The sequence below is a fragment of the Cyprinodon variegatus genome, unplaced genomic scaffold, assembly GCF_000732505.1.
Source record: "Cyprinodon variegatus isolate N-32 unplaced genomic scaffold, C_variegatus-1.0 Scaffold139, whole genome shotgun sequence".
Taxonomy (NCBI): domain Eukaryota; kingdom Metazoa; phylum Chordata; class Actinopteri; order Cyprinodontiformes; family Cyprinodontidae; genus Cyprinodon; species Cyprinodon variegatus.
Window position 1 is genome coordinate 708,600 of NW_015150592.1, and position 24,851 is coordinate 733,450.

Consider the following 24,851-nt stretch of genomic DNA (forward strand, 5'->3'; position numbering starts at 1 on the left):
TCTCTTTAAAAAATAAGACATTAATGAGGAATCATGTTTTCCATTTTGAATAAGAGACAAAGCAAATATAGAGGGTAAAGATGTTATCCCTAAGCCGAAACCACATCTTAAGAGTTAGTCAGCATACTCCAACAGCATTCATATCCACAGACAAAACATGCACACAGATTTAAGCAGTGCTGGTCTGTTAAAAAAGTAATTTTATATTTCTTATAAAACCAAACAGTTTAATTCATACAATCATCACATGCCCATCTAACTTTGAATGACGCTATCACCACCATGTTTCAACTGGGATGCAGTGTTATGGTTATGTGCATGGTTGGTTTAACCCAAACAATGCTTCAAGTTAACTACAAACCATCTTCAATGTGTTTAATACAGCTGTAAAATTTCTGTTGGTTCAGTGGCCTACAACAACAACAATAATCAATCCTAATAGTTTAAAAGGCACCAGCAAATATGCACGCTTCATCTTTTTAAACAGGTCTGACGAGAAACTAATATGTACAAGAAAACAGCAAAAACAAATTGCAGTGAAATAAAGTAACAGCAGAGCAGAAAGATGCTCATTTATTTTAGCATGGACGGAAAAAGGAAAGACCTTCCAAAACAAAAACCAAAGGAAGGAATTTGAGATTTACTGTAGCATTTGTAGGAACCACAATGTTTCTGCAAAATTTTCTGACATATAAGGTATAAAAACCACATATTCTCTGATGGCTAAAGCCTTTTTCCCAATACAAACAGAAACCTAGCCAAAACATGCATATGATCTACACCTTAACAATAAAATCGACACAAGTCAAATGATTCATAAGGTTTAGTGACCCAAAGGTAATAAGTTAAACATCTGCCATGTTGATGGGTGGTTCACAAGTTTGATTTTTAGTAATGGATGAGCACACAAGTGATAACATTCATGCATCAATCAGGCAAATTGAGTGATGACAAGTAAGGTCCAGAGAGGAACCGAGGCCTGGCAATGTTCTAACCACTATAGAAGCTCCAGGTCCCTGAGCATGACTTTTATGTCTTTAACCCAGAAAGCTCCCCATGCACTACTCAGTCTGTTCCAGAAGGTTATGCGTTAAAACAGAGATGAATAATTTTACCCTATGGGAGAATAAGGTGAATTTACAATAATAAACAATATTAAATTAGATTTATAGGGTGCAAAGGTAAAACTTCAAATGTAAGGTCTTTGTCGCCCTCTAGTGGTTACATTGAAGCAGAAGTTTTCATCAGACGAGAAAACTGGGAAATGCACTCTTCGCATTTATAAAAGATGAAACAAAAGGATCTTATTTTGTTTTACTGATTATTCTTTATAGGCAAAATGAACTGATAAACAAAAATACAGGATTTTTATACTAGTAACAGGGATTTTATAAACTAAAGGTAATGTTATGACATTCCAATATTTAGTTAAAAATCAGAATAAACGGATAACCTGCCATTGTATTACCAGTTCATTTAACAATTTTCATTTATTTGCATATTTTATTAAGGACTTAATTGCAAGAAAAAAACAATGTCCAAAACTTTGAGTTCCAAAAAAGAAATCAGACATTTACAATACCATATTATTTTAATCAGTTTAGGTGATGAAAAGCCAAAAAAAAAAAAAATTGAAAAAAAAAAAGAAATTAAATGCAATAATGATAAAGTACATGTTTCTCTTATCTATAATTAAATATATCTGTAGCGTATACTATAACAATGCTTCAGAAAGGAATGAAATAACAAATCATTTTGATTTCATGTGGAAAATCATACCGTGCAAAATTATTAATCAGGAGTGATTAACACTAACACAGAAAAGGAAGACATTTTAATTTTTAGTTTCTTTCATTAACACATATTTTGTTTCATAGAGCCACGTCCACTAGATGGAGTTATAAATTCAGAGATATTTCAGCCTGTTTAAAAACAGACTTCTAAATTCTATCTAAATTGATGCTCCATGTGGGTGAACTTTAGAGTGTTGCAGTGTTGACAGCATAACCAATTCTTCCTGTCAAGTCAAACATTATAGCTTTGTCTGAATCATTCAAATAAGCACTCATATATACATACAGTATTGGGTTGGTTTCTTTAAAGATGAAAGGCACTCAGTTAGCAGATAACTATTGATTAGAAGATTCCTAAGAAAGGCACATTTTGTTCCTTTTCTTCATAAAAAATGAAAGAAGTAGCCATTGCATTTTTCAATTCTTATATATGTTCAAAGTCTGAAGTCAGCATGAAGAAGTCTGGAAAATTAAAGGAAATAATGACTTATTTTCCCCGAGTTTTTGAAGCTAAGTTCAGCTCAATATAAACCATGCATGTAAACCAGGTGAATGTATTAGTTTTCTTTGTGCCGGGCCACTCAATGGCTGAATTGGTTTCTGATAAAGTGAACTTCATTTTTATTCTCTGATTAGACTTCAGATCCAGACGTGAAAGTTGGGCGTCAGCAGGCTTTACTACATCTTCATTTTACTGGTGGTTTGTTGGGGTCTTGTGTGCCTAGTAAGGATCCATCTTGATCCTCCTGTGCAGGCAGCAGGTGAACACCATCCCACAGATCTGAAAACAGCAAGTGTTAAGTCAAATGTTCACCATGGGAGACTGCAGGCAGCCTGAAAGCTGTTGACTGGAGAGCAGAGAAGGGTTAAAAGGTGATGGAGTTTGAAGCTATTTGAAAGTCTGAAGCTGGTTGCTATGGTGATGGGAGGACAAAAGAAGACATTGCTGCAAAAACACCATGCTTGAACACGCAAAACCAAAATGAAGGTGGATGTATTGGGAAGGTGTGCATATTTATACACGAAAACATGCACATTGATTGATCCTCTTAGATTTAAGTAATTAAAAATATTTTTGATTAATCTACACAAAAAAAGTTTGGGACCATAACCAGTAAAATACTACAATCATTTCATAATACACAGATAAATGCAAGCACAAGAAGAAAAGCAAATACGCCAAAAAAGGAAATCCATCCAGCATTTGCCTGTATCCACCTTTCTTTGCAGGGTCACAAAGGTACTGGTGACTATTTCCAGTGGTAACTTTGGGAGAGGTGGGGAAGACCCTGAACAGCTGGTCAATTTGGGCAATGTAATATTGCTAAAAATGTAGCAGGCTATAAACACTTGTTTATATTGACACATTTTTCTCCCTTTTTAACCTATTTTAAACGAAGACCAGGTAAAAAGGCTAAATACAAAATGTAATCCTTTTTTAAGGTTAACCTCTAAAAAGAGGTCAGTCCTACCACCCACTTTGTTACCCTGGCAGTGAGAGGCTGACACCCTAAAACCTTCTTCTGACTACATCCCCCAGAATGCTCCGGGGTTCTGGACCAATGTTCAGTGAAAAAATAGATCTTGGTTCAAATTTCTTTGGATATGGATCAGTTATCTCTTATGATATTTAAAAAACACATAAAATAAAAAAAGATGCACACAAATAGGCGCTCGTGAAAAAAGAAATTGAAGCTTTTTAAAATACTTGACTTGTACTGACATTCAAGTCAAGCAGTGGCTATTAGTAGTACGTCATGTGACCTGCTCTGCTTGCTGTGCTTACATTGCTGTCAATTTGGGAGAAGCTGCATGGAGAGCATTTAAAACACTAATCAATAATTGTTGCCATCTTTAACAAAAGTTGTATAAAAAGAAAGCAAAAAACTTAGAGTTAAGTCTACACATGACTAACTGATACCATACTGAAATTACAAACCAATTTATTAATGAGTATTCTCAAAACAGAGAGAGAACATGAATAATTTAGCCTGGTACTTTAGCTAATCGTGTTGGATTAAAAAAAAGAAAAATCGCCTGCAGATAACCTGATCATCTTTGAATGTGGGAACAAAATTTTCAAAAACTAAAAGCAATGAACAACTCTCTTAACACCCATCTCAATTCTGCAATTTTCTCCTTGACAAAAGAATTAAGGTGATCCATTCTATGTGAGCATGAAACCTGGATTCGTACCTCTGATCGAACAACTAATGAAACAAATTAAAAAAAAATGTTTTGTGTGTAAATCCATTTATTGTCCCACAATAGGGAAATTTGTTTGCGGCATTTAACCCATCCCCTTGGGGAGCAGTGGGCTGTGTGGTGCCCGGGGAGCAGTGTGGGGTTAAGGGTCTTGCTTAGGAATCCAGAGTGGAGGCTGTGGGGATCGAACCAGGTACTTGCAACTTTCTCACAGCACAGCGCACTGCTCAAGCCACTAGGCCAACACTCCCCCAGAAAACATTACCAGTATAATAGTCATAAAGCACATGTTCAAAATGGGGTTCCTTTGCAAGTTGGTAGGATTGGCATGTTCTCTTTAGAGGTAGATCCAGGGTTCCATTTCTATTTTATCTTATTTACAATGATTTGGACACTGTAAAAAATAAATAAAAAGATCTTTCCTCTACATTACTGCATACTATCTAACTGTACTGTAAAAGTTTTCATAAACTTTAAAGAAAAAGAGGGACGAGTTGCTCAACTCCAAATCTCCTTAGAGCTGTGTCCATTCAGCAGCATAATGCTTTCATACAGAATTTAATTTTGTAAATTGGATTTAAATGTTCACATCAATTCTCTTATTGATAAGCAAATTCTCATTCGTCCCATTTTTTATCTTCCATGTGATGCTTTTTCATTTGTTTTTGTTTATAAATAAATAAATTCCTCAATTTAAATAAATCAAAAAATACTTTATGCTGAAAGCTATTTCGCATAGCTTTACATTTACAGACATCACAGGCACAAAAAGAGCCACAATGGTTCCAATTGACTACAGAAATGCACATGGGTCAGTTCTGATTAATTAAGCCATTCACCGGACATGCATCCACATTTTCAATAACGTTCCATAATTAAAACACACAAAAAAAGCCATGCAAATGTAGGCCCTAAACAGCAAGAGGAGAATTCAGTCCGTTTACATGCAGCTTTTATAATTGGCACTGAGCAGGCATGCAAATAAGGACTAACATGCGAGTCAGAAATCTACAGCACCTTCCATCCTTGTCTATCCATTTGATTAAAAGCACCAAAGAGCTCTGGAGCCAAATTACAATGCACCAAAGTCCTCCTCCTCCTCCTTATAGAGCAGATAGATAAAGCAGGCTGTCAAGAGTGCTCCGGCCAGCTACAGTGAAACCAAACATACAAAACAGACATTTGGAACGCACAAGAGTCAGAGTGATATTACATATACAGTTACTGGGTTAACATTCAACACAGAAATCATGTAAATAATGTCAGTATAAAATACGAAAAGTGAGTGTGATAAAAGATGATGCAAGGCTGTTGCAGCGCGAAAACAAAAGAAAATATGTGGAAAAGAAAGGCTTAAATGACAAGACAGCAGTTCCTTATTTTCAGCAAACCATCTGGATGTATTCCAGAAATTATAAAAAAAAATACTGCCATCATATGACACCTTTAAAGCTCAAAATCTTAATAGTTTTCCCCAAAGTATAGGAACCCTGAATGTAGATTTACAGTAAGAAAGGCCAAACACAAAATCATAAACTGTTATTGAGTAAACATAACTGTGCTGAGGTACAGCTGCACATAATTTAAAATGACTAATGGTGATGGTTTTGATTGTGGGCAAGTTGCACTTTCCCAATAGCTGTTTTTGCTTAGCTCTAATTATATGCAGTGGTACATTTATAGCCACAAAGATTGCAATGAGTTTGTTAACACACTGTCATTGTTACAATGAACAAAAACGTTTGTCTCTATTTGCCTTGTATAAGTATCCCTGTGCTAATTAACCTACAGTCTGCTTTAGTTTGTTGATTGTACTGATTTAAACAACTAAAACTTGTACCATGTTTTTTGCTTTTATTTTTGTTTAACTGTTGTGTATAACTGCATGCTTCTATTTCTTTTTGTTTACTGCACAGACATGTTGACTTTCCCACTGAGGGACATATCAATAATATCACGTGTTAATATAGGCATGGTGATCATAAACTAGTCCATAAGGTGAGGCAGTACTAAAAGGTCAACTAGCAGAAAGTGAAATAAATTGAGCTATTTGTTATTTGTTGTCTGACTAATAGAACACACAACACCTTTCATCTCATAACAATAAAGTAAACCATTACAGCAAGGAAACTACTTTTCTGAATTTTCTTTAGCATCTGCATCTCACCCAAAATATTTGTACAGAGCACTCATGGTAGAACGTAAGCATGTTGTATAAAGAGCCCATAATCCTACAAGCAAACAAGCTCAAATAATTTCTTTTCAATGGTTACTGATGTAACACCCATCTGCACATGTGCATGCTGTTGCATTTGGCTGTGTACCTATAACTAAGTGAATTGTCATTATGTTATGGCCGATTGGAGTGTATGCATCACAGTGCCTAAAAGCATGAGTCCATTTCAGAATGGAACAAACAAAAGGACTGTTATGATAAAGCAGGATTATTATTGGAAAATGGAAAAGCTCTAATATGGTAATGTTTTGACCTGCAAGGCTAGATTTTCCATTATGGAAAGACTAAAATCCTGTCCATCAGGATTTTCTAAGGTTCTATTTAACAGAGGGCAGAGGCTTTCCATTTTAAACAATAAAGCATATTTGATTAAAGTAGATTCTGTTTCACTGAAAGCAAAAATGTGATAAATGTATTTTACTTCTCTACATGCATTAACACACCGTCAGATTATCCTTACCTGAAGACAGGCCACTCCAATTCCAACAGCACCAATAACCAATAGATGGTCTGCAAGAAACTGCTCCAGCTTAAAGATGCATCCACCCTGAATAGAAAATGGAAAACTAGTTTAAAATACTATAGAATTCAGTGAACAGACAGGACTTTGTTTTCATTTCTGCAGATCTAAACTGCTGCAGCAAACAAAGAAAGGGGTTTTCAATTTTGTGTATTTAATATGTCATCAACTTGCTGTCACCATATCATTCGACACAAAAACAGTTGAAATGTGCAATTGGGGAAAAGAAAAACATAAAAGCCTTTTCCATTTGTACCTAGACATACATAGGATGGATGTTATTATAAACAAATGCATGTTGTGGCTATTCCAGACACAACAACCTACGGATCCAACACCACTTACACGTACTTCTCAACTATAGCTGTATATTATCTGTAAATCTTTTATCTGCTATTATTATATATACCGTATACAGTGGTGCCAAAAAGTATTTAGTCAGCCTCTGGTTGTGCAAGTTCTGCTACTTAGAATAATGAGAGAGGTCTGTAATTTTCATCATATATATAATTTGACTATGAGAGACAAAATCAGATTTTTAAAGGATTTATTTGTAGACTATGGTGGAAAATAAGTATTTGGTCACCACAAACCATCAAGATTTCTGGAACTCAAAGACCTGTAACTCCTTCTTTAAGAAGCTTTTCTGTCCCCCACTAGTTACCTGTATTAGTGGCACCTGTTTGAACCAGTTATCTGTATAAAGCCTCCAACAGTTACACTCCAAACTCAAGAACAAAGAGCTGTTGAAGGTCACCAGGAAGAAAATTGTAGACCTGCATCAGGCTGGGAAGAGTGAATCTACAATAGGCAAGCAGCTTGGTGTGAAAAAAAAAATCAACTGTGGGAGCAATTGTAAGAAAATGGAAGACATAAGACCACTGATAATCTCCCTCGATCTAGGGCTCCACGCAAGATCTCATCCTGTGGGGTCAAAATGATTGTGAGAACGGTGAGCAAAAATCCCAGAACTACACGGAGGGACCCGATGAATGACCTCCAGAGAGCTTGAAGTTTGCCAGAGAGCATATGGATGATCCAGAAGAGGATTGGGAGAATATCATGTGGTCAGATGAAACCAAAATGGATTTTTTTTGGTAAAAAAACAACTCATCGTGGTTGTGGGAAGAAGAATGCAGAGTTGCATCCCAAGAACACCACACCTACTGTGAAGCATGGGGGAGGAAATATCAACTGATCCGTGTTTAGAGAAGAAAGAATGGGGCCATATATTATTAGATTTTAAGCCAAAACCTGATTCCATCAGTGAGAGCCTTGAAGATGAAATGTGGCTGGATCTTCCAGCATGATAAAGATCCCAAACACACCACCCGGGCAATGAAGGAGTGGCTCCATAAAAAGCATTCCAAGGTCCTTGATTGGCCTCGCCAATCTCCAGACCCCAACCCCATAGAAAAATTGTGGAGGGAGTTGAAATTCCGTGTTGCCCAGCGACAGCACCGAAAGGTCACTGCTCTAGAGGAGATCTGCATGGAGGAATGGTCAAAAATACCAGCTACAGTGTGTGCAAAACTAGTAAAGACTTACAGGAAACGTTTGACCTCTGTCATTGCCAACAAACGTTATGTAACAAAGTATTGAGTTGAGCTTTAATTATTGACAAAATTCTTTTTTTCCACCATAATTTACAAATAAATTCTTATACAATGTGATGTCCTGGATTTTTTGCTCCTCATTTTGTCTTACATAGAAAATTACAGACCTCTCTCATTATTCTAAGTAGGAGAACTTGCACAATCAGTGCAGTGGCTGACTAACCTTTTGACCCCACAGTGTGTGTGTAATATATATATATCATCCATAGTCGAACTTTCCTGTATAATCTGTAGATTCCATATTTATTTATATTATGGCCTCTTATAATCACTCTGTTTGTATATACAATTTATAGTCCATACATACATAGCCCTTCTTGATGGATGCAAACTATATTTCGTTGCTTTGTACCTGTAACAGTGTAATGACAATTAATTTGAATTCTATTCTACGATTGGAAATTCTTAATGCTTTAGCCGCAGTTCACAATTCAAGCATTGTTAGATATGGAAGGAGGGAAATTAAGGGTTTGACGCATAATTCTGACATATCCCACCCAACAGATATACAGTTTATAATATTAAGAATCAAGGATAAATAGATAAGTTGAGCAATTACTAAAGAGAGAGTAATTTAATTTAGACAATTCAATGGAGATCAGAAATATTTCAGACATTAAACAGTGAAGACTGGAGGGAAAAAACTACTCTTGTTTTCACTTTCTTGAATGCAGTATGGAGAGGACCGGGGTGCATCTTTGCTCTTTTCGATAAAATCTCCTCACAATAACGGGGTTCTGCAACCAATGCACTGTTTATGCTCCACCTCCTTAGTGCTGATAACTGTCTTTCTAACAGTGTATGTTAACAAGTACAGTAGTATTGCTCTCCAGAATAAAAACTTTTATACACTCTAGTAAAGTGTATACTTTATGTTTTCCTTCAATGCCACAACTGTGTAGAAAGTGTTTTAAATAAAATAATTAAGTATCTGATTAAAGGCAGATGGAGTTTTATTGATAGAAGGACATGCAAACCGACTGATCTAGATTTCATTCCAAGACTGCACCTTTTCAAAGTTGCTCTACTGAGCTACTTGCATCTGACACATGTACTCATCGAAGAGACTCAGTAACTCTTAACATTCCTAAAGCATTCAAAGCCTTCAAATTAACCACATTTTGTCAAAAAAGGCTTGAATGTATATTATATTATAGGGATCTTTTGTGGGACAGCTTTTTAACTTAATACATCTTACCATTAAAAGTGTAAAGCTCCTCTTTCTGACTATGTTAAATCACCCATACAGCATGTTATTCTACAACAGGTACTTAATAGCAGTTCGAATGGAGCTTCCCACCTTCCTGTAGAAAATGGATTACTCACCTCCACTTTATAGATGTTGGAAGGGTGGTCCCTCCTGCCACAGTTGGGGGTAACGGTTTTGCAGCAGCTGTCAGGCACCACCCGGTTTCCTGATTGTTCTGACTTAATGTATGCGCTCAGCATCCAATCCTGGGAGTTGTTGCTTCCGCAGCACTTGAACTGGAGAGGCAGAGAAATAAAACAAGTGGTTGGCTGGTGTGTTTTTAACCTAAGGGCATTAAAACATGGAAAGTTGCTACACAATACATATTTACTTTTCTAAACTTAATATCATAATTTTCTAGGTTCATAAATCCGGCAGTTAATATCTAATATTCTGCTTCAATGAGATTACTGGTACACTCAATTTATTATAGGTTTTGGAAAAATGATTTATACTAACAAAGAATGAGTTTTACAAAGTTGAAAGTAAAAGTATGTGCTTTATAGCAAATCTATTTGATTGTTCTTTTTGAAAGAGGCAGCAGGCTTCAACATAAAATGAACAAGATTAGCTTTTCATTATTTCTCATACATCTTGTTGCAGTCTGTCGACTGCAGAAGTGATTGTCTCCTTCCCCTGCTGAGCATAATTCTCAGTCATAGTCTGGTTGAGGTGCTCCTTCAGTTCATCACTGAGCTAGAAACAGGGAAAAAATAAATAAATATGCAATTAGAACAGCAAAGGAGAAGCAATTGTTATATTAGTGACAAAAATATGTTAGCAGCGTTACACAGTACATTTCTGAAATTTGCCTTAGAGTTAAGAATAGAGAAAAGAAAAAATATTGAACTTAGAGATAGCAAGCACAAAGTTCTGTCTTAAAAAAAACAACAGATGGCTTGGATGCAGAACATGATCAAATGAATGGTATAGAATAAATTAAAAAAGCAGAATGTATATCATGCCGTTAAGATATGTAAATATAGGTGTGAATCTCATAAAAGACAAAAACAGCTAATTACATTTTATTGCTGTTCAAGCTGTTACTTTTAGCGTCACTTAAAACAATTAGCTTTTCTGAAGATTTCAATATGTAGTGCAACGTTTATTTTTGTTTTGCATTTTTTATTGACAGCTTACATCATGTGAACTTATTTGTGACAAAAATGTATACTGCTCAAAAATTGAATAAAGGCTAGAGCTCAACAATATCAAGCTGAGATAATCCCACTTCTGTGAAATCAACCTGTCTGGTTTAGAAATCGTGAAGTAATTTCATTTGGTTGATGTACAAATGAAACAGACAATAAGTGGAAATAAGAAGCTATTAGCAAGGCAGCCTCTGTAAAAAATTGGTTCTGACCACAGACCACTTAGTTTTCTTTCTTTCTATCCTTTCTGGCATATATTTTGGTCATTTTTGCATTTCCTTAGTGTTTTCACACCTAGATGTAGCACAAAAAGGTGTCTAAACACCATAGAGGTCCTTCAGGTAGTGCAAGCATCCTCCAAGATTGTACAGCAATGCAAGCTGTGGCAAAAGGGTTATCGACATCTGTCAACACAGTGTCCAGAGCTCTTCTCGAGGAAGAAGGAACAAGAGGAGTACTGCCAGAGTGTTGCAGAATGAGTTCCAGCAGGGCACTGTGTACATCATGTGCTTAAAGCCCAAGGCATCTGCCAGAGAACACCAAGATGGTCACTTCACAGATAACACCTGACAGAAATAAGAGTCTGTGACAACATGGAGAATGTTCTGCTGCCTGCCACATCTTCCAGTATGACCAGTTTGGTGTGTTGCCAGTAACTGTGTTATTCTTGAATTTTTTTTTTTTTTTTTGAAGGGCTGCCCTGCTTTCTATCAGGTACTGAGAGCCACAGACCCTTGCTTGATCATCTGCTGGTTCAGTTGTAGGGAGTTCACAGTAGCATGTGGAGGCCAAACACAACTAAACCTCATTGGTCCTCTGACATTACCAATCAAGTTAAATCAGGCTGCTCTGTGATTTAATTTTTTTTTTTTGAGTATGATACGAAATCCAGCCCTCCATCGTTCCAAATGCATTTCTCAACATATTTAAGAAAGATTCTCTATTATATTTTAAATATTAGGGTCCAAGTTTTTTTTAGCTGTATTTTGTTATCATCCAATTATTGTTAAAACCATGTGAGGAGGTTAGCTCCACATTCTCACTTCACTTAACAGTGAAATGTAGTGATGGCAGTATCATGTTGTAAGAATACTTTTCCTTAGCAAGCAGAGTAAAGTTATTCATTTTTAATCTCATCTTTTGAATGCCTTGTGCACAAAACATCCAGAGTCCTCTCAATGTAGCTTAAATTGGTAGAAAGTCTGTAATCTTAATAATCTAACTATTCATCAAAAAAAGCTTTTTACATGTTTTTGAAAAAAAAAAAAATATGTGTATAATTCTTCTACAGCTTACAAGACAAAAACAGCTTGAGTTTTTTTAAATCAAATTCTAAAAGCTAGTTTTGGATATTCAGTTCTCAGCAACTTGAGTTTCAACTGCAGATGCATTTCAATGTCACGCAGTAACCTGTGTATAAATTTAAAACCTGTGTGTAAATAAAATACAAGGTTTCATAGCTTACCCTCTGGTAGTAAACATAGGCCAGCACTCCAGCAACCAGTTCAATCAAGAAAATTAACAGCAGGAAGAAGAAATACTGCACAGTAGACAAAAAGACAAGAGGAGAAAGAATTAGAAATTGGATAAATTAGTAAGCATTGAGACATTTTAGCTTAGAAATCTTCCACACAGTTGTCACTTGAATTGTGCCTCAAGAGATTTAAAATGGTGACAGCTCAATATACATTTCCATCATCTGTCACTCTGTTGCATCTGTCACCTCTGCCACAGATGGCGATGCAACAGGAAGGCAATCAGAATGCAGTGTGAGAGCCTGTGTCATTTGGACATCTTTAAATTGGCCATGCATTAATTATAATGCAAATATAGAATCAAAGTGTTTGATGTTTTTTTTCCCCACGTCCAATTATTTAAATAACTGTCATTCGGGTTACCAAAGAAAAAAAATACTGCTTGAAATATCAAGTGAAAACTATTTATTTTGAAAAATCTGAGCCTAAAGAGCCAAAAACACACAACAAAAACAAAACAGTGGAGGAAAAAAAGATGCTGAGCAGATAACTGTCTATGTACACCTAATGAGCGAGATTTAAAAAAAAAAACATAACTTTTTTATTTGGCTCAAATAATATTAAGAAACTTATGCATTCATAAAATGCACCCATCAAACATACAGCATATGACACCAGCACACAGAACTAATTAGACCCATCTGTCAGAGCAGGACAAAAAACAGTGTGACCACAGTTCTAGTAATACTTCTCCAAAGCCCATAACGGAGACAGATGCTTTATCCCACATGCCCAGTGGCAAAGTAACACCAGACTACTGGTAATAAACATCTACAGGGAAGCGATGAGGGCTACAGAACACAGATATATAACTTAGCAACAGATGTTAATTTAAAAGAGGGAGAAATATTCAAATGATTTGGGGAAACCAAGCTATGACCTGCACATTCTATTAATAACATTCCTGCTAATATTGCAGGTCTGTTATCTTAATCATAATTCTACAAGCTAGTTACAGTAATGACTTTATAAATAGTATTAAAAGACAGTTTGTTGTTTTTTTCCTTTTACAGTATTGGGTGAGGAGTTAATCAATAAGCAGATGTTGAACTCTTCAAAGCTCTTGTTCTAGGTTCAACTCCTAGTCTGGGACCATTTATTGCAAATCTTGAGATTCTTGTTCTGTCCTTTATGTCCAGCTACTAATGAATAATTTCTAACGGAGCCACAAAACCTTTAATAAAAGAAGGTTTCCATTTTTGATTGGTGCATTTCTGTCAAACCTGAACAGATTACAAAGTGTTACTAAACATTACGGTGGAGGAGCAGTTGTTAACAGATTTTGACAGATTCTGAAACATTTGGCTCAATTACGAGTTCCTAGAAGAGCTACAACATGCAGTATTAGGAAATCAAATGGTGATGATGAGATCTTTTGTATTTAAAGCTTGTACCTACAACATATTTGTATCTAATCAAATGAGTAAATACTAGAATCCGCTTCAAGTTATCTTTCTTGCAAGTATAGCCACAGTGTATTTAGTTTGATTTTAGCAACAACTTCTGTTTTGGATGGACAACCGGTGTGATTTTTTTTCCGTTTACTTCATCACTCTGGTGATGACAGAAATAATAGTGATTACACAGGATATAATACTGGTTCTCAAATGATGGGGCTTATCAGTAGGGCTGTCCCAATCCAACATTGATCTATGAAATCAGTCTGACTTGTTATCCACAGTCTTCTAGTTTATTACATTTTATTTTATACAACTGAAGAATATTGATAGGTTTAAGCGTTATTTAACCAACTGGTAAAAAATAAAAAGATCAGTTGTTTTTCTCTGTATTATTATAGTTTTAGCTCTGTGTTAAGGATAAAGATTGAAAAAAGAAACTAAATTAGTAATACAAGTATGTAAGATTTAAATCTTATAGATAATTGGGTTAACATAGGCAGCTCCAGAGTAGGGCTTGGAGGAGCTATACTGTTTAAGATCTACAGTATGGGGCAACTTTTCTCAACCTGGGGGAGTTTTCCATGCTCTTCCTTCATGCAGTCCAGTTTCCTAAGCAGCATATTCAATTTCTTGGAGACGTGTTTTGACTATTTTCTGTTGTTTGTTAGACTTTGGCTTTGAGACAGCTCATGCTGAATTTTGTGATCTGTGACTTTGCGTTACTGGTCCAGTCTAATCTTATTTTGGTCTCATCGCCTTCTATATCTGCTGTTTTTTGTACATTTAGTAATATTCTGAGGACCAACAGGCCATGTGGGGACCAAAGACGGGACCCAATGTAGTGGACCCCACAATGTTAGGGAGTAAATTAGAAATTAATAGAAAGGCCCCACAAATATGGAGAGACATGTTTGTTTGAGTGTGTGTGTGTGTGAGTCTGCCTGCTGCAGAGAGCCTGCTGTGTGAGAGCAGAAAGATACTGTGGTCTTTTGGTGATAAATAACAGTTTTTACGCTGTCTTCTTGCATTTTAGTTGCTGGCACTACTTTTTAGTATGAGTGTTTGCATGTGTAGGTTTCGAACTGTGGGAGGACGTTGCTTCACTGAATATATATTCACTTTATATTTTGCATTTATTAGAGCCCCATTCCCTTATGGGTTTACCCTACCATAGTTGAACCATAAAAAAATACTCTGCAGCCACCACTGGGTTCAATATCCGTATCTGCAAATTTTCAAAGCTGCAATATCTGCATCATCTTTGAAATGAAAAAGTTTTAATTGGGGCATCCCCACTAGGCAGTATATAAATTAATGTTGGCTGAAATAGTGGGTTATACACTTCAGGAAAGACAACTTTGTGGATTAAATCAACAAGAAACAATAGCTCTTATAAGAACTTGGTTCACAATGGCACCTAAGGATCTTTGATGTTATTATAAGGCCAATCTCAGTTTAAGCCAATCCTCTTTCATGTGCATTAATACCAAACAATTACAAAAATAGATCTATTTAGTTTTCTTTACATTTGGCGTAATAAATAATACAAAAACATGTCCAACATTTGAAGGAGAATTTCAGTTAAAACAACCAGAAATGTAAAAAAAACAACTGTCTCCACTTAAAGTAAAAGAGGTATTTTAAGTGATGTAACAATAATCTTAGTTAGTCTTAAAAGTCTTAAAAACCAAAAAGCAATAAGAAAACAAAAACCTCAAACAGCATGTTGTTCAATAGGTGATAAACTGCATAAAAAAACGAAATGCTTTTCATGCAGTTTATCAGTGGATGCTGGGGAAATGTCTAGAGAGTAAACATAAACCTAAACCAACAACATGAACCAACTATAAGTTCTGCCAATTTGACTTCATGAACAATAAGATATTATTAAGATATTTACATAAGCAATATTTTTAAGTTTCACAAATAAAGAAAGGCAGGGAGGTAATTCTGTAATGGGAAAAACACTTTAAGATAACTGTAAACTGTGAATATTGGACTTGTGCATGAAGAAAATCTGAATTAATAGTGATGTGTTGCTCTTAAGTATCTCATTAACTGTGCCCTGCAAAAACAAAACCTGCTCCGTTTCTCCTGGTTACACGATAAAAAAAGAAAGAAAAAAAGGTTCTGTGTGAACAATAAAAAACCTGTAAATCCAAGTCTAATTCATTTCTTAATTATAACCTAAAAATAACACATGGAAGCTCTTGGTATTAAAGCATATTCCCAATCCTCTATGTTTGTATCACATAGCTCCTGCAGATACGTTGCTCTCTCATATTCTTTTCCTGAATCCATCAACAGTTGATAGGCAGACCTATAAATAGCCCTGCAGCAGAGAACATTCACCTCCCACCCGCTTCTGTCCCTGTAGTCCTTTTCCTTGTAAAATAATGAGGACAGTGAAGGCCTCGTAAGAGTCATTTGTCACCGTCTTGTGACAGACCTTTAAAACAAGGATGGCAGCGAAGAGATCCATGTCAAACTGCTGCACAGGTGTGATGGACCAAAGCAAATGTGGCAGAAAGCGGTATATGAGAGAGAATTAATCAGCATTGTAGATTTACAGAGTGATGTAGGACCATTCAACCGGATGGTGAGAGGTTTTGGTTGCATAAACCAATTAGTAATGCCCATCTTCCTCGCCATGAAGAAGTGGTAAAGTAGCTGAGTTAAAATACACTCACTGTGTGAATGACAGTCATAATTAGTTTTTTTTTTAAACTTAATTAGTTGTTTTTTTTTTTCAGAATATTCCCACAAAAAAATAGAATTTTTCAGTTAAACGAAGAACTCTATCCATTAATTGCTGAATAAAAGAACACACACTGTAGACATGGACATGGTTCTGGAAAGCTGTTTTTTTTCTCTTCAGAAATCATTCAGTTCATTAAAATTGCTTGTTTTTTCTGATGCATTCTGCTCCTACGATACAAATCACAGAGTTTCAGTGTGATTTAAAACAAGGTTATTCAAGAAGCGAAATCTTAGCCTAATTTATCCATTCTTTAAAACAGTTGGATCTGTGTTTAAATTAATTTCTCTAGTGATACACCCAAAGGTATCCTCCAGTTATCCAAACTTTACGGGCTTCCGGCGCAAGATATGACAAAAATATATAAAGAAATAGATGTAAAACCTCTTTAAAATAAATAGACCAAATGTAGAGCAGAATTTTTTTTAAATTGTATTTGAAAATATTATACCAGTTAGAAGCCACACACAATAACCAGCATTACGTAGCAACTAATGCACTCAAGGCTTAACCACCTATAAAATGAAGGCCATGATATAAACACAAATGCCCTGTAACTCATTTCTCACCGTAGAAAGACAGCTTCTCTGTTCCCGGATAACAGCGCAGCAGCCCAGGAAGCCAGTGACAACCACCAGGCTTCCAGCCAGGATCAGGATATAAGCTGAGATAGCAAAAGTGCTGGAGGCCAAAAGACTCAAGTAGTCGCTCTTCTCCACCACTGTCCACACTCCTACACCCAAGACTGCAGCTCCACCCACCTGCAGATGCAAAGAAAATGAAATGCGAGATTTATTTCAAACATGTTCTGCAAAAGGCTAGTACATAATTTTCATGTATTCCATGAAAAAAGATCTGCAAGATGTGAACAGCACTTTTAGCAGGAAAGAAAAATAGTTCACTCCATTAGATGAGTCAGATGGCAGTGCAGAAGTAAAACAGGCCATAAATTAGGGCAGAGGGGAAAAGGATGAAGGGAACCTTAGGAGAAACATGGGAAAGTCAGTGAAAAAAAAAACCCACAGGACCAATGAGAACACAAAGAGAAAGAGAAGGCCATAATGACTACTTCCTTCAAAACAATATGGAGCGGCTGACCTAAAGTGGCTCCTAGATCTGTTTTTCACATCTCTAAAGGTTCACAGATAGGAAACAGGCAAATAGGAAATGCCTCAGAACCTCTGGCCTTCAAACACCCTTCCCTTTCTGTCTCCAGTAAGACATTCTTATCCACAGCGAGATATGGCCAACTATAAACATTATCCTGGTAAAGGACACTATGAATACTAGATTCACATCTAGAAAGGAAGTATGCTGAATGTTTCAATGAAACACAAGGAAATATTGAATCTTCCAATAGCTAAAAAAAAGTCCTGAGCTTGTAAGTAAACAATGAGACTGAGATCCTTTGAGAGCTTCTCCTTATATCCTGTTTACTGAAGACATCGTGTCAGAGGTGGACCATCAAAATAAATACTCCTCCTAATTGACAATCATTCTGGTGATATGTTTACATAAGGCCGCCCTATGTGGCCATAACGGAAAAATTGCAAATCTTATTTTTGGAAAGTAAGGATTCAGAGTTTCTGGACATCAGTTTGCAAAGTCATGCAAAAAATTCTGTTTCAAATGTATATATTCTCATCTGTGTGTTTTCCTGCTGGGATGTGACTGTACAGGACAGTCCCGAAGCTTTTGAAGTCCCTAAGACGTTTCCTGGATTGCTCTAAATTACTGCAACAACAATAAATTTTCCCCTGCTGTATAAAAGCATTCCCACAGCATGACTCTGCTACCAAGGTGTCGCAATGGCTTTCTCCTACTCTTCCATTAAGTTCAGGTTTGCTAGTTGAGAATTGAATGGTACTGTGGAGTTGTTAGGCAACACACCAGAAAGGCAGGTTTATTATAATAATCTACTGCTAATAACATGCAATCCCTAAATACAACAACTCAATACAGCTTGACAGTATGTCTGTTTTTGCAGAATATAAAATGCTACTGATTTCATAGAGGCTGTTCTTGAGTTTTACAGGCAGTTCTGTAAAACCAGATGCAGCCTAAGGGAAAAGCAGAATAATTTGTACTTTTGTTTCCCTTGTTGAAAGCCACTCACCCAAAATAGAAAATTGAAGACAAAGAGTAGGTACTTGAGGCAAACAGTCAACCAGTCTTCCCCGTCATCCTTATAAGTCGCTGACATCGTCTTAGCTGTAGTTCAGCCTAGAAATTTTTTTTTGTGCAAAAAAAACAACAGAATAAAAAAAAGACAATGAAAGAAACCGGCCAATGCTGGTTCAGTTTGTGGTTCCATCTGCACAAATCTTGATTATATATATGCTGTGCTGATTTAGTAATTGTGATTTAGTAACACATTGGATTATTTACATTCATTGTAATCACTTATTAGGCTAATCAGACTGCTGCATCTATGCAGAAGAATTTGACCAAACTTTCAGGGACCATATCTTCTTTATGCAATGCATTAAATAAATAAATAACATGATCCATTGAATTATTAATACAGAAGAGTGTGTGGTCCTAATACTGTAAATAAAAGTTCAGGGAATAGAAAGCACTTGAATCAATAAAATTGATCTACAGTGTTTCCGTTAATCCACAGCCGCAAAGACAAAAAATAACTGAGGTTCAATAAGGCAGCCAAAATGTGAAAAAAAGGGACTGGATCAGCCAATAGTGCTTTTAAAAATTGCATTCACACAATTTTAAATGATCATTTACATTCTGCCATGTTACAACCCAAAACTACAATGCATTGGAGCTTTTATACAGGCAACTATGAAATAAAATAAGAAAAAAAAACTACAAAAGAAAAAAAAAAGCCAATGGTCTTCCACATGTGATGCACATGTACCAATGCATGCCAGCATCTTCTCACCCAAAGACAAGGAAAATATATATTTATGTAGGGGTGTGTGTGTTGCCTGTCTTGCCCTCAGAGTGAGGACCATTTTCCAATTTCACCATCAAATTAAGGACCAGCTGTTGCAAAGTGAGGACATTTTGATGGTCCTCACATGCTATTAAGCCAATGGTTAATTGGTTAGGGTTAGGGTGAGGTATACATTTGTAAAGGTTAGGTTTAGGGTTAGTTTTAGGCTTAGAGCATCCACCATGCACTGACGTCGTTAAGAGACGTTTATCTTCTAACCAAATGATCCATGGGAGCAACTTTTAGGATCATTCCTCCAAAGGACCAGTGGTTTGGATACATTTTGCCTACAAGTTGAAAAATAATGCAAGATGCATATATTTTGTTTTAGATTTTTAATGTGTCCTAAATACAAATGGGATTTAATTATTAAAGACGTTGTGTTTTAATTGGCTTTATGGGAAATATTCTATAAAATAAATGTGCTTGTCTAATAAAGAAGAAAAATTTTATCTAATCAGTTATACTGCTATTATAACCAAAATAATACTTTTTTCTAAGCAAACATAACTCTTTTAATACAAGGTCTCCCTAATTTCTCTCTGTTTAAGTCTGTTGTACTGAAACATTTTAATTAACTACTTGTTTATTTTTTCGCCGTAACTACCTGCATAAACATTAAGAAAATCTAAATGTTTTTACTGCGCAGGGAAAACACTTCCTATGATGTGGGATATGCGCAGTCGGGCATCCTGGAGAAAAAAAACACACCTGCGTTGATTATACGCAGGATAAAGTTTAAACAATATTACCAATATTAACGTAAAGCAAACGTTTTAATCTCACAACCGTCCAAATACTTACAGTTTTAGTGCTAGAAAAAGAGCTTCAAAGTTCTTGCTGTTCCCTTCGGAGCACAGAGGACGCCGCTGCAGAAGTGGGCGTTTTGTCCGCTCAGGCTTGTTGCTCCAGGGAGCTCCACTGTTTGCTATGGTGGTGCGTTCTAGTGCAGCTTGTAATTTTGATTACTATGCGGCTGACAGACGCAGCTGCGGATATAACGCATGTCCTATTGCTTGGACAGCATTCTTTTCTTAAAAATAGATTCAGTTTGTGTTTATGTTAAAAGTATATACGTGTTTTTAAAGTGTTTTTAATGATTGTGAAAACAGCCTTAGGAATTTTACAATAGTTGCTGTTGCAGCATGAACCTGGCTATAGAGTAAACAAACAGCTTATCTAAAGCATTTTCTGAAAAAAGAAAAAAAAATGTGACTGAGTAAATAGAGCAGAAGAGTAAAGAAGAGGATTAGGGTCCACTGAAAAAATAAAAAAGGTTAAGTGATTTTTAAATTTTATTTCAGTACCATATGAAAAAAAGAATTCTGAGATTAAAGTCAGACTTCTGAAAAAGAAATCAGAATTCTGAGAAAAAAGTCAGAGTTCTGAGAAAAAAAATCAGAATTCTGAGATTAAAGTCAGTATTATGAGAAAAGGTTAGAATTCTGAGATTAAAGTCAAAATTCAGACTTTTTCCCCCCATATTAAACTGAAATAAAACTTACAAATCAGTTATTTTTTTTTTTTTTTTTCAGTGGCACTAATCCTCTTCCATATAAGAGGCTAGATCAAAACTCAGGACCAAAAGTGTTCGATGACTGGTTGAAAAACTAAATAGTGACTGTAATTTTCCACAAAAATATCTAAATACATTGATTTAAAAAAATATATCTCTCAGCGGTTAAAGATGTCAAATTCCTTTTGAAAAAGTAATTTAATAATAAAAAGTTGAACCCATAAGTCATATTAGCTTTATTATCTGATCCCTTAGCAAAATAAGGGATGAGGATATGTGCATTTAAATATGTTGTTCAGTTATTGAATTTTATTTTAAACATATCTCAGCCAGATTCATTCATCCATTCATTAACTGATTCATTCAACTATGTGCATTATGTGCTTTGAAATATTTCATTTTTTTTTTTTTATACAATCAACCCTTATTAATTAAAGCTTTCATTATAGGTCCACAAATATATCCTAACATGCAAATGGAGTAACCGTCTACCATGAGCTGTAAATACCAATCAACTTTATATAGCAGTGTTAGCTCTGACCTCTGCCTTTGAATGCTGATATAATACTGGTGGATTAAAATAAATTAAATAAGTGTTCAACAATAGGACTGTGTAATAAATAAATAAAATATGAGTAAGTTGATGTTTATGAAGGTTTTGGAACATTCCACATTATGATTATACATACTCTTGTTTCCATTATTATTAAATAATCTCCTTCTTCTGGCTCTCCCATTCAAAGGTAGACACAGGGAAATCATCTCTCTTTTTAACCATATTGTCTTCTTCTTCTGGCACACCATCTATCTTCTTGTCATTTGCAGCTCATTCCACATATCTCCTTTTTGGTTTTCTAGATCTTTTGCCTGGCAGTTCTAGCTTTAATATCCTGATGTACTTACAATCCCTCCTCTGTACATGCCCAAATCATCTCAGTCACTCGAATATCCTTGGATTTGTTCCTTCACCTCTTTTCCAGGCTTTTCTTTGCTCTGGAATGTTGATCATAAGTACTTTAAATCCATCTTCTTTATCTCGGTTTCATTATTGTCAAATTATATAGGCAGATATTTTATTTATGTATCTATTTATTTAATGTACATATTTTTTAACATGTTTAATTATCATGTTAGTATAACCACCTGTTTATGCCATTTTATCCAATGATTTATTTGCTATTAATAGTTTGATATTCTAATTTTTAAAACTGCCTTATACACAGATAGACAAGAGTATCTTTTATATATATATATATATATATATATATATATATATATATATATATATATATATATATATATATATATATATGTACACTTCTTTTTAACTTTTATTATTACGGTAGTCAAATGATTTAGCCCTCAAAGAAATGTCACCGGAACACAGCAAGACTGTCAGTACTGCGAAAATGTATTTGTCCATTAAGAAAACAGAGGTGCTATATAAAGTAATAGTTTTTAGACATAAAAATAAAATGCTTCTATGCCAACTTCCGTATGATCAGAGATTATCTTTAATAAAATTATCATCATTAGAACCAGACTTCCTCCTCTTCCAAAACAGACCCCTTGGTAAATATGTTTTGCCTCATCTTCCACAAGAGTAATTTAATATGTAAACTATTAGGAGTAAATAATGGCCGAAGGCATTTATGGTACCTTGGATGGCGACAATCAGTCTACCAAAACAACATTAGTTAGTAGGATTTGCAATCCATCAAGCTTAGATATTATGTCACTCAATACGCCACATTCAGTAGGAAAACATAAAGAGTATGGAGGTTCATTGCTAGGAATTTGGAGTATGTTGTATTTTAGTCTCTATTATAACCCAATGCTGTGGAGGTAGTTTCCACAGAAGTCAGCTCCTTTTTATGAGCAGTGTATTTCTGCAGGAGTTCATTAATCACCTCTGGTGGTTTTGTGAATCACTGATATTCTAGTTCTTCTCCTAAGGGCAGGTGAGTAACAGAGAAGATATGACAAGGAACGCATGTAAAGCAGAGACTGAAAGAAAAAAGTCAACATGATTTTTTTTTTAATTCTGCTTGACAGATAAACGCTCATGCACATATATATGTTAATATAAAACTGAAACTAAAAGGCACAAAATATGAACCTATGGGATCTTTTTACTCTACAAACCGCAGAGGCCGCTGCTGTTAGATACTTTTGTTTCATCCTGAAGGAGTTTTGTTTTTCTTTTTTTAAACGTCCACTTTACTAAATGTTTTGCATTGGCTGACCTCTTGTGGTCACTATCTACTGGAGTTAACAACATATCAAACTGACCTATAAAACAAAATATTCTTATTTGCAAAAGATGATCATAGCAATTTTTTATGAGGCACAATCCCGAAGACAAAAACATTGGGAGGAAACTTAGACCATTAATATTATAAATGCATCCCATTTACTTTTAATTGATAGAAGATAAAGAACTGGTCCTAAATCAGAACAAGGCAACTCCCCAGAGGTTGTTGAAAGTAAATTAGGAAAACTATCACTGTGAAAGCTCAAGGCAATACTTCCCATCTCAAAGCTTAGTGATACATACTAAGTACTAAGGAAACTTTGGAGCTAAAAGCAATCTGTGTATGGGAATTTACTGTCAGCAGATGGAAGAGGGAAATGTGGCACAGCACCAGACAATTTCTCATATCAAGAAATAGGAGACAGGACTGGCTAGTTTCATGTTTTCCATCAAAACTGATAATGATCCCATGGTGAGATGGATTTCTAAGTGCTTTACAAGGGAAGTTTGAGCAACTTTTATTATCCACAGTGGATGAATCAGTTGTTATGATATCCAACCATCTTCTTAAACCTCTTTAAACAATATCGTTTTATGTGAACATCTGTTGAGTTGTTCCTATAAAATGTGTTGCCAACACGTGTGCTCTAAATCTTAACATGTATTCTGAATACAAGATTTCCTGTGTTTGTCATCTAAGAGAGAAAGTCAAAAACATTTTTAAAGTTCACAAAACTTATCAGATTTCTATTTACATCTGCTAATATGAAAATAGCGAAATCAGAATCGAGGCCCTTCCCAAGAAAACAAAGCAAACTTTCTCCCTTTACATAAAAAAACAACAAAAAACGGAAAGGTTATATTGCATAAATGGATAGAATAGTTGTATTAATTCTGCATGCGCCTGGTTGGTTTTATTTTATATTGTTTTTATTATTTTTTAATGAACAGATTTTTCTTTTTAGTACATAAAAAAAAAGGATTTTCTTTGTTTTTATTGATAGTTTGGGAAGCTTATGATAGAATTCACTAATTTCAAGAGAATCTTTGTTAAAACGAAAGACTGAGAGCACAAAATCACACTAAATCTCCAGGATTGTTTTTGTTTGCTTTATAAACATGCTGATAGAAAAATTTGGACAAATAAAAACAAAGATACTTTACCAAGCATTGAATCAAACTTTGTTCATGGCCTCATTCTGTGCCATTGACCCTGTGAGAATATGACTCCGACTTAGATGAATCGCTTTAACTCCATTTTAGGGTATTTACTTGTAAATCTAAACCAACTGTAGATAAGTCAAATTAGTTCAACTAAATTCAGTTGGAGCTACATTCTCTTCTTAGACTGTAGAAAACAGGTGAAGTGAGTGGAAGTGCACATTACAGGTTTGCAGAACCACTGAGAAAATGCAAAGAGGAATTATAATAGAGCCATTGACTTGTATTCTTTAAACACTTGTAATGTTAAAAAAGACAGAGTTGTCTTTTTTTTTTTTTTAAGGCATTAAAAAAATAGTTTTGGGTTTTCTCCAGGATTAATATAAGTATTCAAATTTTAAAGATATACATTTTCAAAAAGAATTCAATGATCATTTGTTGGGTGACAATATCCTGGACAATTGGCTTTTCTGTACTTGTGAATTACATTTACTAAAAACTATT

The 24,851-nt window shown here is 35.3% G+C and overlaps 1 protein-coding gene across 2 annotated transcripts; it reads right to left on the bottom strand.

Annotated features, from left to right (window-relative positions):
* Nucleotides 1-1,699: 1,699 nt before the first annotated feature.
* Nucleotides 1,700-20,334, bottom strand: tspan11 (tetraspanin 11). 2 transcript variants are annotated; one of them, XR_001481285.1, is made up of 9 exons: nt 20,221-20,334; nt 18,580-18,686; nt 17,033-17,224; nt 12,236-12,310; nt 10,211-10,315; nt 9,697-9,855; nt 6,695-6,781; nt 5,016-5,148; nt 1,700-2,574 (listed from the first exon to the last, which is right to left on the bottom strand). XR_001481285.1 is itself a non-coding variant. In XM_015376685.1 (8 exons), exons 2-8 carry the CDS (start codon nt 18,664-18,666, stop codon nt 2,515-2,517), a joined length of 765 nt encoding a protein of 254 aa, XP_015232171.1. In that variant the 5' UTR covers nt 18,667-18,686; nt 20,221-20,334; the 3' UTR covers nt 1,704-2,514. The 2 variants fall into 2 exon arrangements, 1 of the variants encoding a protein (XP_015232171.1); XM_015376685.1 differs by lacking the exon at nt 5,016-5,148 and having other exon boundaries at nt 1,704-2,574.
* Nucleotides 20,335-24,851: the final 4,517 nt, after the last annotated feature.